At 41.6% G+C, this 13,432-nt stretch overlaps 1 protein-coding gene across 3 annotated transcripts in view; it reads left to right on the top strand.

Annotated features, from left to right (window-relative positions):
- The window catches only part of LOC128662555 (uncharacterized), a 204,142-nt gene that overhangs the window by 74,462 nt on the left and 116,248 nt on the right, over positions 1-13,432 (top strand). For 2 of the 3 annotated variants that reach the window (XM_053716347.1, XM_053716349.1), the window contains exons 4-5: positions 8,815-8,850; positions 8,942-9,076. In XM_053716347.1, coding sequence (XP_053572322.1) covers positions 8,815-8,850; positions 8,942-9,076 — 171 coding nt within the window. The remainder of the gene's footprint in view (positions 1-8,814; positions 8,851-8,941; positions 9,077-13,432) is intronic. The other variant, XM_053716348.1, reaches the window with a different exon arrangement.

The raw sequence follows: 13,432 nt of genomic DNA, 5'->3' as shown, positions 1-13,432 counted from the left end.
TGGAATCTATCCCTAGGGGCCAGATTATCAAGTTCCGAAACAGTAGTTATGAAGCAGCGGTCTAAAGACTACTGCTCCATTGTCCGCCTGCTCTGAGGCTGTGGACATCAATCTGCCAGATCCTATACAATCTGGCTGATTGACATCCCCTGCTAGCGGCCGATTGGCCGCGAATCTGCAGGGGGCGGCATTGCATAAGCAGTTCATAAGAACTGCTTGTTCAATGATAAATGTTGTCAGCGTATGCTGTCGGTATTTATTGATGTGCGGCGGACATGATACGCTACATCGTATCATGTCCGTCCTCACTTTAATAAATTGTCATCCTAGGGTTTAATTACAATATTTCAGATATTGGCCTAGTTTATTAGTGGAGCAGTATTTTGCAGGAGATCTCTAGTGTAAATTGTGCTTGAGTTAAATCCATAACAGAAGAATTTGTGCACTCGTATTACAAGAGGAAAGTAAAGTTTTCTGACTCAAGAGTTAGTATCGCTCGAGTGCACAATGCCAGAGATAAAAGTAAAACTTACAAAGTTACCAGAAATCTACAAATGCACCTTATACAAAAAAAATGCTAATACAATGAGCTATAGCATGAATATTCCTTATAATACAAGTGTTTACACTGATACTGATACCATTGCACAGTGTAAAAGGACAAAAGCAACGTACATGAGATTTAATTTATGTACATTATGCTGTAAAATTGTTCATTATACATTTTTTTATAAAACATTTACATGTTTGTTGTAAAAAAATTTTTTTTTACAAGATTAACAGTATGAAATATTTATATTTGGCATAAAAAATGTTTAATGAATAATTGCATTATAACACATATAAATTATACATCACACACACATGTATTGAATACCTCTAATGCACCAGATTAAAAAGATTAAATAACAATGGTATTTCCTTCTTAATATGAGGAGAGTCCACAACTTAATTTCTTACTTGTGGGAAATACAGAACCTGGCCACCGGGAGGGGGCAAAGACACCCCAGCCAAAGGCTTAAATACCTCCCCCACTTCCCTCTTATCCCAGTCATTCTTTGCCTTTCGATACAGGAGGATGGCAGAGAAGTTTCAGAAGATACGGAGTAGTTCCTTATGGAGGGTAGTACCCTTCGGTAAGGGACTGGAGTTTTAAGTAGTCTTGTCAGCCTCTCAGTGAGAGGATTGACGAAGGTTAGGGTCTGGAGATGCAGGGAGAGTCTTTCTGCAAAACCATCCAGACTCGTATTAACAGCTCCTAAGCCAGAGCTTTCCAAACTTTTCATGTTGGTGACACACTTTTTAGACCTACATCATTTTGTGACACAGTAATTCAGTTGTACCAGCAAACAGGAGGTTAAACTAACTTGTTTTAAGAGATACGGACACATACATAAATTATATAATAACCCCAGAGGCAGAACTTTTCTTCACTTTCTGCGATGAGATTTTTTTAGTGAAAATATTTCTGCAGGTCATTTTAAAATAAAATTCAATTTTAAATTAGACAGTTACACTAAGGCACAAGTTCAATTGCAATGTGTTGGTTAACTGAAGAATAAAGCAATTTTTAAAGGTTTTATAATATAGTTGCATTGCAACATTTTAAAATGTCTCTTGAATAAAAATGAGCCTTAATCCTTTGAGGAGGCTTGTGTCCCGCTGTCTCATAAGCTAAGCGAATAAGACTCCTCAACCAAAAAGATAAGGAAGTGGAAGAGGCCTTCTACCCTCTACGCTTCCCAGAATAGACAACAAACAAAGAAGAAGTTTGTCTAAATTTCTTCATAGCTTGAAGATAGAACTTTAAAGCCCGAACCACATCCAAATTATGCAGTAACCGTTCTTTCGAAGAAGAAGAAGGATTAGGACACACGGAAGGAACTACAATCTCCTTATTGATCAGAAACGACCTTAGGGAGAAAACCTAACCCAGTATGAAGAACAGCCTTATCAGCATGAAAAGCTAGGTAAGGAGGCTCACATTGCAGGGCAGCCATCTCAGAGACTCTGCGTGCTGAAGCAATAGCCAGTAGAAAAATGACCTTCCAATCAGTAATTTGATGTCAACCACATGCATACGCTCAAACAGAGACCTCTGCAAAACATTAAGAACTAGATTTAAACTCCAAGGAGAAGCAGAAGATCTAAACACAGACCTTATTCCAGAGCCTGAACAAAAGATTGAACATCAGGAAGCTCAGCGAGCCCCTTGTGTAATAAATCAGAGCTGAAATCTGTCCCTTCAGGGAGCTAGCAGCAGGGCCCTTCTCCAGACCATCCTGGAGAAAGGAAAGAATCCTGGAAACCTTGACCTTATGCCAGGGGAATCCACGCACTTCACACCAAAATAAGTAGGTCCTCCACACCTTATGATAGATGCGATGAGTGACCAGCTTTCAAGCTTCAATGAGAGTATCAATCACTCTCTCAGAAAAACCTCTCTTAACTAGGACTAAGTGTTCAATCACCATGCAGTCAGCCTCAGAGAATCTAGATTTTGATGAACAAAAGGACCCTGTTCCAGCAGATCCCTGCAACAAGGTAACCTCCATGGAGGAGATAAAGACATCCCCACCAGGTCCACGAACCCCGTCTTTCGCGGCCACAATGGAGCAATTAGTATTGCCGAAGCTTGCTCCTGCTTGATGTGGGCCACTACTCAAGGAAGAAGTGGTAACAGTGGAAAAATGTAAACTAGATTGAACCTCCAAGGCACTGCTAATGCATCTATTAGCTCTGTCTGAGGATTCCTGGACCGCGACCCATATCTGGGTAGCTTGGTATTGAGCCAGGACGCCATGAGATCTATCTCTGGCATCCCCCATCAGCTGCAAATCTCCAAAAACACCTCAGGATGGAGAGACCATTCCCCTGGATGAAAGGATTGTCTGCTGAAGAAATCCGCTTCCCAGTTGTCCACACCCGGAATGTGGATCACTGACAGTGAGCAGTTGTGGGCCCCCTGCCCTTTCCAGAATCCAAGATACTTCCTTCATTGCTAGGGAGCTCCTCGTTCCCCCCAGATGGTTGATGTAAGCCACCGAGGTTATGCTGTCTGATTGGAATCTGATAAACTGGGACAAACTCAGAAGAGCCCAAGCCTTCAGAGCATTGAAGATCTCTCAAAGTTCCAAAATGTTGATTGGGAGGAAAGATTTCTCTCGAGTCCACAGGCCCTGTGCTTTCCTGGCACCCCAAACAGCTCCCCATCCGGAGAGACTTGCGTCCATAGTCACAATCTCCCAGGATTGTGTCAAGAAGGATGTCCCTTGGGACAGGTGATCTGGACAGAGCCACCAAGAGTGTGATTCTCTTGACTGGTTGTCCAGAGAAATCTGTTGAGACAGATCCAAGTGGTCGCCGTTCTACTTACTCAGCATGCAAAGCTGAAGAGGTCTGAGATGGAATCTTGTGAATGGGATGATGTCTATGCTGGACATCATGAGCCCAATTACCTCCATACATCGGGCCACAGAGGGCCTTAAGCAAGTCTGTAGGGCAAGACAATTAGAAGTTATTTTGTAAAGTCTTTGGTCTGTGAGAAATATCCTCATGGATATGGAGTCTATTATCATACCCAGGAATTCCACCCTGGTACTGGGAACAAGAGAACTCTTTTCTAAGTTTATCCTCCATCCATGAGATCGAATAAGAAGTAGAAGAGCTTTTGAATGGTCCTCTGCCAGCCGACAGGATGGGAGCCTGAACCAGGATGTCGTCTAAGTATGGCGCTACTGCTATACCTCTGGTTCTCACCACTGCGAGCACTGCTCTCGGAACCTTCGCAAATACTCTTGGGGCAGTAGCTAGACCAAATGGAAGTTCTACAAACTGGAAGTGCTGGTCCAGGAACGTGAATCTTAGGAGCTTGAAGTGATCCTTGTGTATTGGAACATGAAGGTAAGCATCCTTCAAGTCTATCGTGGTCATGATTTGTCCTTCTTGAACAAAGGGCAGAATGGACCTCATCATTTCCATCTTGACAGGAACTTGTTTAAAGGGACAGTCTAGTCCAAAAAAAACTTTCATGATTCAGATAAAGCATGTAATTTTAAACAATTTTCCAATTTATTTTTATCACCAATTTTTCTTTGTTCTCTTGGTATTCTTAGTTGAAAGCTTAATTTAGGAGGTTCAAATGCTAATTTCTTAGACCTTGAAGGCCGCCTCTTAAGAATGCATTTTAACAGGTTTTTCACCACTAGAGGGAGTTAGTTCATGTTTTTCATATAGATAACACTGTGCTCGTGCACGTGAATTTACCTGGGAGCCATCACTGATTGGCTAAACTGCAAGTCTGTCAAAAGAACAAATAAAGGGGCAGTCTGCAGAGGCTTGGATACAAGATAATCACAGAGGTAAAAAATATATGAATATAACTGTGTTGGTTATGCAAAACTAGGGAATGGGTAAACAAGGGATTATCTATCTTTTAAAACAATAACAATTCTGGTGTAGACTGTCCCTTTAAGTACTTTAGGTCCAGAATTGGGCGAAACGTACCCTCCTTCTTTGGGAGACAGGTTTGATAAGAGGAATCTGCCACTGGGTGGATGAGATTTGAAACCTATCTTGTATCCCTAAGCGATTACCTCCAGAACCCAAGGGTCTTGCACGTCCCCAGGCCAAGCCTCCAAAAAGAGAGATAGTCTGCCCCCAACATGATCCAGTGATGGATCGGGGGCCGCCCCTTCATGATGATTTTGATTTGGCAGGCTTCTTGTTCTGCTTGGATTTATTCCAAGACTGAGATGGTTTCCAAGTTCCCTTGGACTGTTCAGGCTTCGTGGAGGGCTGCTGGCATTGGGAATTATCCAAACGAAAGGGACAAAACTTAAAACCTTGTCCTTTAGGTTTATTCTTCTTATCCTGCGATAAAAAGGAACCTTTGCAACCAGTGACCGTGGATATGATTGAGTCCAGGCATGGACCAAAAAGAATCTTCCCCTTAAATGGAAGGGAAAGTAATCTAGATTTTGAAGTCATGTCCACAGACCAAGACTTCAGCCAGAGTGCCCTACGGGCTAGTACAGAAAAACATGATGTCTTGGCATTCAGGTGAATAATCCGCATATTTGCATCACAGATAAAAGAATTAGCTACCCTCAAGGCCTTAATTATTTCCTGGATCGCGTCAAGGGGACCTTCCACCTCGATCATTTCGGATAAAGAGTCGCACCAATAGGTAGAGGCTCCAGCCACAGCAGCAACCACCGCTGCCGGTTGAAACAAATATCCCACGTGCTGAAAAATCTTTCTTAACAGAGTTTCTAGCTTCTTATCCATGGACTCCTTAAATGAAAAACTATCCTCAAGCGGGATAATAGTGCACTTAGCAAGCATGGAGATAGCACCATTCCCCTTAGGGACGAAATGACACAACTCCAATTGAGAGTCCGGAACCAGGAACAATGTCTTAAAGGAAGAAGGGGAAAAGAAGAACCAAGTCTCTCCCATTCATTCTAAATAATACTAGCCATCTACGGGAACCGGGAAAGGCTGTGGAACCACCCTGTCCTCATAGACCTTATCAAGTTTAGGAATAGAAGGTTCCTTCGGTAATTTAGATTCTAGAACCTCTAAGGTAGCCAAAACTTCCTTTAACAGAAAGCATAAGTGTGCGATCCTAAATCTAAAGTCAGGTTCCTCCGCAGCCAGAGGCTTAGAGGAAGCAGATTCCGACCCAGAAAGAGCATCCTCTGAAGTATCAGAGGCGTCGTCATCAGCGGATAATCTTGAATCAGATAAATCCAACAAGTTGGTAGATGACATCTGGGAAGGATAGCAATATTTGACCTTTCGCTTGCGCTTAGCAGGGCGAGGTAAAATACTGAAAGCCGCCGACACTGCCATTTGTAGCTGTTCAGTAAAGTCTGGCGGTAAGAGGGCCCCTCCCGAAGGAAGATTATCAGTGCAATGGGAAGATGCATGTGTAATAGGAGATGATTGCAGGGAACGCACCTCACGGGATGGAGACTCCTCAGAGGTGGATGGCTCAGTGGTACTAAACATCTTGGCTTTCTTAGATATAATTAGTTTATCAAGGTATGTGGAACATAAATGAGCAGGCTGGTATACCGTGGCCTCCCCACAATATAAACAGGTATTAGACTAGGTAAAGAGGGAGTATCCTCTAATGTATCAGAGTCCTCCATAGCTTGCGCTTGTAAGATAAAAAGATAAATGGCACCTTTATACCCCCAATGGCTGGGGCACTCACCACCTCCTATGACCCAGGCCCCACAGAGAAACCGCCTCGTCTCCTGTAAACTGCACAGTCAGGAAATAGGAAAAAAAAACATTGTAACCACACCCGGTCACGTGGTGCACCATGCAGGACCGCCCCTGCTAGCGTGCCAAGAGATATTAGTGCTCCACTTTGTAATGCCACAGACAGCATCAGAACCTCGTGCAACGAAGGGGGTAAGTAGCACAGAGATTGGGCAGCAGTTTTAAATATATATGTATATGAATATATACATACTAATCCTAAAGCCCGTTCACACGGGCAATTTTTTGCAGTACAGCGGTCCCACCCCTTGCTCCCCCCCTTCTCTTTTGCTTTCTCTGTCCCCCTCTCTTTTGATCTCTCTCCCCCTCTCTTTTGCTCTCTCTCTCCCCCCTCTCTTTTGCTCTCTTTCTAACCCCTTTCTTTTGCTCTCTCTTTCTCCCCCCTCTCTTTTGCTCTCTCTCTCCCCCCCTCTCTATTGCACTCTCTCCCCCTCTCTTGTGATTTCTCTCCCCCTCTCTTTTGCTCTCTCTCCCCTTCTCTTTTGTGCTCTCTCTCCCACCTCTCTTTTGTGATCTCTCTCCACCCTCCCTTTTGTGCTCTCTCTCCACCCTCCCTTTGTGCTCTCTCTCCCCTCCATCTCTTTTGCACTCTCCCCCCCTCCACCCCCCCGCTTAAGTGATAAAAAATTACTTTACAACTTGTAATATGAGTGCGAAAGTAAAAGCTCTTCTGATTCTGCTCAAGCAATGTTAGTGCACAATAGAGCTACTAAACTGTTACCATAGAGACATGTTTTTTGTTATGGTGTTTTTTAATTTCAGTTTATATTCTATGTAAAAACAGTTTTCATTTTAATGTTTAAAGGGTTTTAATTTCACTTTATAGTAAAGAGCTTTTTTCAGAACCTACTTCTAATATGCAAAGTACATTAAAGGGACAGTCTACACTTTAGTCATATTAGAGTCTTACCTTAGATTAAGCAGCAAATAGCCTCCTGCACCCCTTTCTATATAATGCAGCAGGAACAGTAAAAAAAGTTATTTTAAAATGAATATTGTTTTTGGCCACTTTGAAATGGCTGCAAAGCTCCGCCCACTGATGACATCACAATTTTTTCAGGAGCCAATTACTATTTCTGTTTAGTTTTATGAACAAAATATGTTAAATAAAAACAATGAACTATGGAACACAAGTAAAATAATTACCTTAGTACATATATACAAATAAATGTGTTTGTCTATTGCCACTAAGTTAATAACAGGTCCCTTACGCCATCTTGTTAGTGCTACTAAGTGACATACACAGAGGCGCTAATATCCCTGTAATTATTACTAAGTTAAAGAGACATGAAACCTAAAAATTTTCTTTCATGACTCAGATAGAGAATATAATTTTAAACAACTTTCCAATTTACTTCTATTATTTAATTTGCTTCCTTCTCTTGTTATCCTTTGCTGAAAGGGTTATCTAGGAAAGCTCAGGAGAAGCAAAGAACCTAGGTTCTGGCTGCTGATTGGTGGATGCATTTATATACTGATTGTCATTGGCTCACCTATTTGTTCAGTTAGAAACCAGTAGTGCATTGCTGCTCCTTCAACAAATGATACCAAGAGAATGAAACAAATTAGATAAAATAAGTACATTTGAAAGTTGTTTAAAACTGTATTCTCTATCTGAATCATGAATTTTGTTGGGGGTTTTCATGTCCCTTTAAATATAAATGTGAGGAGAATTATGTTTAAAGGGACAGTTTACTCAAAAATGTTCACTCCTTTAATTTGTTCCCACTGATCCACTTTACCTGCTAGAGTGTATTAAATTGTTTAGTATTTCCATTACCCTTATATTGGCATTTTAAATAGTTTATTTAGCTTGTAGCATCCTCACACCCAGTAGAAGAAATTACACTCCCAGTGGGTTATAGAAGCGATAAGGTAATAAAATGCTAATTTTCCATTGTTCTCTCCAAGTATTGGTGATTGGTTTATGGACAGATATAAGATAAAGAAGCAGGTATATGTACACAATGTGATAAAATAATGAGAACTGATTATACCTACAAGTTCAGCCCATTTTATTAGGTTGTGGCTTCAAAACACAAAATCAGCTCATTCATATACACAAATAAGACTTAAAGCAAATCTCATACATTTTATACACTGCAGCTGGTAAAAAAAGTAATTGGAAACACATTAAGGGAAAAACAATTTTATAGCATACTGTCCCTTTAACACGTTATGAAATCTTTGAGCAGTTGTAAAATTAAAAAAAGTTTGTGAACTGAGTGCAAAATAAAAGACATCACTTACGTTTTACTCTTTACATTTCAGCGTTAACATAATAAATGTCAACTCGGCCTTAGTCTAACGATAAAACAAATTTTACAAATATATTCTCACATTTATTTGCTTGAACAGGAGAATAGCCTGAATATAGAAAGGCTGCTTATGGTTTTGACAGGTGAAGTCGTATAATATTATGTATCATATAGAGTACAATGTCATTAGTAGCGGGATTACATTGATGTGTGACTAGAGGGATTTAGATAGAAATACTTATACATTTATCTGACTTTCTAGATAAACAACAAAAGCCTGAAGATATCAATTTACCAGGTAGAATCAATTGTGTATTTATTTTTGTTTTTATCATTTATTGTCATTATTCTTCTACACTGACACATTTATGTTTGTATTTATCTTTCAGATGAAGCACAAATAAGTGGTGCAGACAAACGTCACAGGATTGTAGCTGCCCTGCCACTAGTTCCTATCTCACTAATAATTCTAGCGATTATCCTAGGAAGGCGTCTGACAGTCTGTAAGGGGAGAACAGTTAAAGGTAAAAGTAAAGTTAATCATTTTGTCCTGTTTAGTGCAGGATCACAGCTAAGATAAGAACTATTTACTGCTACTTAATAATTATCACATTGAGCTAAATGTTAGATAGTAAAATGCACAATATAAAATATATTTGTATAAAGAAAGGATGTAAACAAATGGAGCTAGGTTACAAGTAGAGTGCAGCCTCGCACAAACAGTAGTACACAATCCTGTCAGAACGTTATCTATGCCCTGAACTTTCAATAAATAACGAAGGGACAGCTATTAGTGCTCACTTCTTATTTCATTTCACGTTTAATTATTAATTGTATAGCACAGAATTACATGCCGAATACTGAGGTTGTATAGAGGTTGCTTGTGAGTGACTGGTGTACTTGTATAGAGTTTGCTTGTGAGTTACTGGTGTACTTGTATAGAGTTTGCTTGTGAGTGATTGGTGTAGTTGTATAGAGGATGCATGTGAGTGACTGGTGTAGTTGTATAGAGACTGCTTGTGAGTGACTGGTGTAGTTGTATAGAAGTTGCATGTTAGTGACTGGTGTACTTGTATAGAGTTTGCTTGTGAGTGATTGGTGTAGTTGTATAGAGGTTGCTTGTGAGTGACTGGTGTAGTTGTATAGAGACTTCTTGTGAGTGACTGGTGTAGATGTATAGAGACTGCTTGTGAGTGACTGGTGTAGTTGTATAGAGACTGCTTGTGAGTGACTGGTGTAGTTGTATAGAGGCTGCTTGTGGTTGTGAGTGACTGGTGTAGTTGTATAGAGACTGCTTGTGAGTGACTGGTGTACTTGTATAGAGTTTGCTTGTGAGTGACTGGTGTAGTTGTATAGAGGCTGCATGTGAGTGACTGGTGTAGTTGTATAGAGGGTGCATGTGAGTACTGGTGTAGTTGTATAGAGGCTGCATGTGAGTGACTGGTGTAGTTGCATAGAGAGTGCATGTGAGTGACTGGTGTAGTTGTATAGAGGGTGCATGTGAGTGACTGGTGCAGTTGTATAGAGGCTGCATGTGAGTGACTGGTGTAGTTGTATAGAGGCTGCTTGTGAGTGACTGGTGTAGTTGTATAGAGGTTGCTTGTGAGTGACTGGTGTAGTTGTATAGAGGCTGCATGTGAGTGACTGGTGTAGTTGTATAGAGGCTGCATGTGAGTGACTGGTGTAGTTGTATAGAGACTGCTTGTGAGTGACTGGTGTAGTTGTATAGAGGTTGCTTGTGAGTGACTGGTGTAGTTGTATAGAGGCTCCTTGTGAGTGACTGGTGTAGTTGTATAGAGGCTGCATGTGAGTGACTGGTGTAGTTGTATAGAGGCTGCATGTGAGTGACTGGTGTAGTTGTATAGAGGCTGCATGTGAGTGACTGATGTAGTTGTATAGAAGTTACATGTCTGGTGTAGTTGTATAGAGGTTGCTTGTGAGTGACTGGTGTAGTTGTATAGAGGCTGCATGTGAGTAACTGGTGTAGTTGTATAGAGGCTGCATGTGAGTGACTGGTGTAGTTGTATAGAGACTGCTTGTGAGTGACTGGTGTAGTTGTATAGAGGTTGCTTGTGAGTGACTGGTGTAGTTGTATAGAGGCTCCTTGTGAGTGACTGGTGTAGTTGTATAGAGGCTGCATGTGAGTGACTGGTGTAGTTGTATAGAGGCTGCATGTGAGTGACTGGTGTAGTTGTATAGAGGCTGCATGTGAGTGACTGATGTAGTTGTATAGAAGTTACATGTTAGTGACTGGTGTAGTTGTATAGAGGATGCTTGTGAGTCACTTGTGTAGTTGTATATAGGCTGCTTGTGAGTAACTGGTGTTTTTGTATAGGGGATGCTTGTGAGTGACTGGTGTAGTTGTATAGAGGTTGCATGTGAGTAACTGGTGTAGTTGTATAGAGGCTGTTTGTGAGTGACTGGTGTAGTTGTATAGAGACTGATTGTGAGTGACTGGTGTAGTTGTATAGAGACTGCTTGTGAGTGACTGGTGTAGTTGTATAGAGGCTGTTTGTGAGTGACTGGTGTAGTTGTATAGAGGTTGCTTGTGAGTGACTGGTGTAGTTGTATAGAGGCTGCATGTGAGTGACTGGTGTAGTTGTATAGAGGGTGCATGTGAGTACTGGTGTAGTTGTATAGAGGCTGCATGTGAGTGACTGGTGTAGTTGCATAGAGAGTGCATGTGAGTGACTGGTGTAGCTGTATAGAAGGTGCATGTGAGTGACTGGTGCAGTTGTATAGAGGCTGCATGTGAGTGACTGGTGTAGTTGTATAGAGGATGCTTGTGAGTGACTGGTGTAGTTGTATAGAGGCTGTTTGTGAGTGACTGGTGTAGTTGTATAGATGCTGCTTGTGAGTGACTGGTGTAGTTGTATAGAGGTTGCTTGTGAGTGACTGGTGTAGTTGTATAGAGGCTGCATGTGAGTGACTGGTGTAGTTGTATAGAAGTTACATGTGAGTGACTGGTGTAGTTGTATAGAGACTGTTTGTGAGTGACTGGTGTAGTTGTATAGAGGCTGTTTGTGAGTGACTGGTGTAGTTGTATAGAGGCTGCTTGTGAGTGACTGGTGTAGTTGTATAGAGGCTGTTTGTGAGTGACTGGTGTAGTTGTATAGAGGCTGCTTGTGAGTGACTGTTGTAGTTGTATAGAAGTTACATGTGAGTGACTGGTGTAGTTGTATAGAAGTTACATGTGAGTGACTGTTGTAGTTGTATAGAGACTGCATGTGAGTGACTTGTGTAGTTGTATAGAGGCTGTTTGTGAGTGACTGTTGTAGTTGTATAGAGGCTGCTTGTGAGTAACTGGTGTAGTTGTATAGAGACTGCTTGTGAGTGACTGGTGTAGTTGTATAGAGACTGCATGTGAGTGACTGGTGTAGTTGTATAGACGCTGCTTGTGTGTGACTGGTGTAGTTGTATAGAGGCTGCTTGTGAATGACTGGTGTAGTTGTATAGAGACTGCTTGTGAGTGACTGGTGTAGTTGTATAGAGACTGCTTGTGAGTGACTGGTGTAGTTGTATAGAGGCTGCTTGTGAGTGACTGGTGTAGTTGTATAGAGGGTGTATGTGAGTGACTGGTGTAGTTGTATAGAGGCTGCATGTGAATAACAGGTGTAGTTGTATAGAGACTGCTTGTGAGTGACTGGTGTAGTTGTATAGAGGCTGCATGTGAGTGACTGGTGTAGTTGTATAGAGACTTCTTGTGAGTGACTGGTGTAGTTGTATAGAGGCTGCATGTGAGTGACTGGTGTAGTTGTATAGAGACTGCTTGTGAGCGACTGGTGTAGTTGTATAGAGACTGCTTGTGAGTGACTGGTGTATTTGTATAGAGGTTGCTTGTGAGTGACTGGTGTATTTGTATAGAGGATGCTTGTGAGTGACTGTGTAGTTGTATAGAGACTGCATGTGAGTGACTTGTGTAGTTGTATAGAGGCTGCTTGTGAGTGACTGGTGTAGTTGTATAGAGACAGCTTGTGAGTGACTGGTGTAGTTGTATAGAGGCTGCTTGTGAGTGACTGGTGTAGTTGTATAGAGACTGCTTGTGAGTGACTGGTGTAGTTGTATAGAGGCTGCTTGTGAGTGACTGGTGCAGTTGTATAGAGACTGATTATGAGTAACAGGTGTAGTTGTATAAAAGCGCTGCTTGTTTGTGACTGGTGTAGTTGAATAGAGGCTGCTTGTGAATGACTGGTGTAGTTATATAGAGGGTGCATGTGAGTGACTGGTGTAGTTGTATAGAGGCTGCATGTGAATAACAGGTGTAGTTGTATAGAGACTGCTTGTGAGTGTCAGGTGTAGTTGTATTGAGGCTGCTTGTGAGTGACTGGTGTAGTTGTATAGAGGCTGCATGTGAGTGACTGGTGTAGTTGTATTTAGGCTGCTTGTGAGTGACTGGTGCAGTTGTATAGAGGCTGCATGTGAGTGACTGGTGTAGTTGTATAGAGGCTGCTTGTGAGTGACTGGTGTAGTTGTATAGAGTTTGCTTGTGAGTGACTGGTGTAGTTGTATAGAGACTGCTTGTGAGTGACTGGTGTAGTTGTATAGAGGCTGCTTGTGAGTGACTGGTGTATTTGTATAGAGGTTGCTTTTGAGTGACTGGTGTATTTGTATAGAGGATGCTTGTGAGTGACTGTGTAGTTGTATAGAGACTGCATGTGAGTGACTGGTGTAGTTGTATAGAGACTGCTTGTGAGTGACTGGTGTAGTTGTATAGAGGCTGCTTGTGAGTGACTGGTGCAGTTGTATAGAGACTGATTATGAGTAACAGGTGTAGTTGTATAGAGGCTGCATGTGAGTCACTGGTGCAGTTGTATAGACGCTGCTTGTTTGTGACTGGTGTAGTTGTATAGAGGCTGCTTGTGAATGACTGGTTTAGTTAT

The sequence above is a fragment of the Bombina bombina genome, chromosome 6 (genome assembly GCF_027579735.1).
Source record: "Bombina bombina isolate aBomBom1 chromosome 6, aBomBom1.pri, whole genome shotgun sequence".
Taxonomy (NCBI): domain Eukaryota; kingdom Metazoa; phylum Chordata; class Amphibia; order Anura; family Bombinatoridae; genus Bombina; species Bombina bombina.
This window is presented reverse-complemented; position numbering and strand designations above follow the sequence as displayed.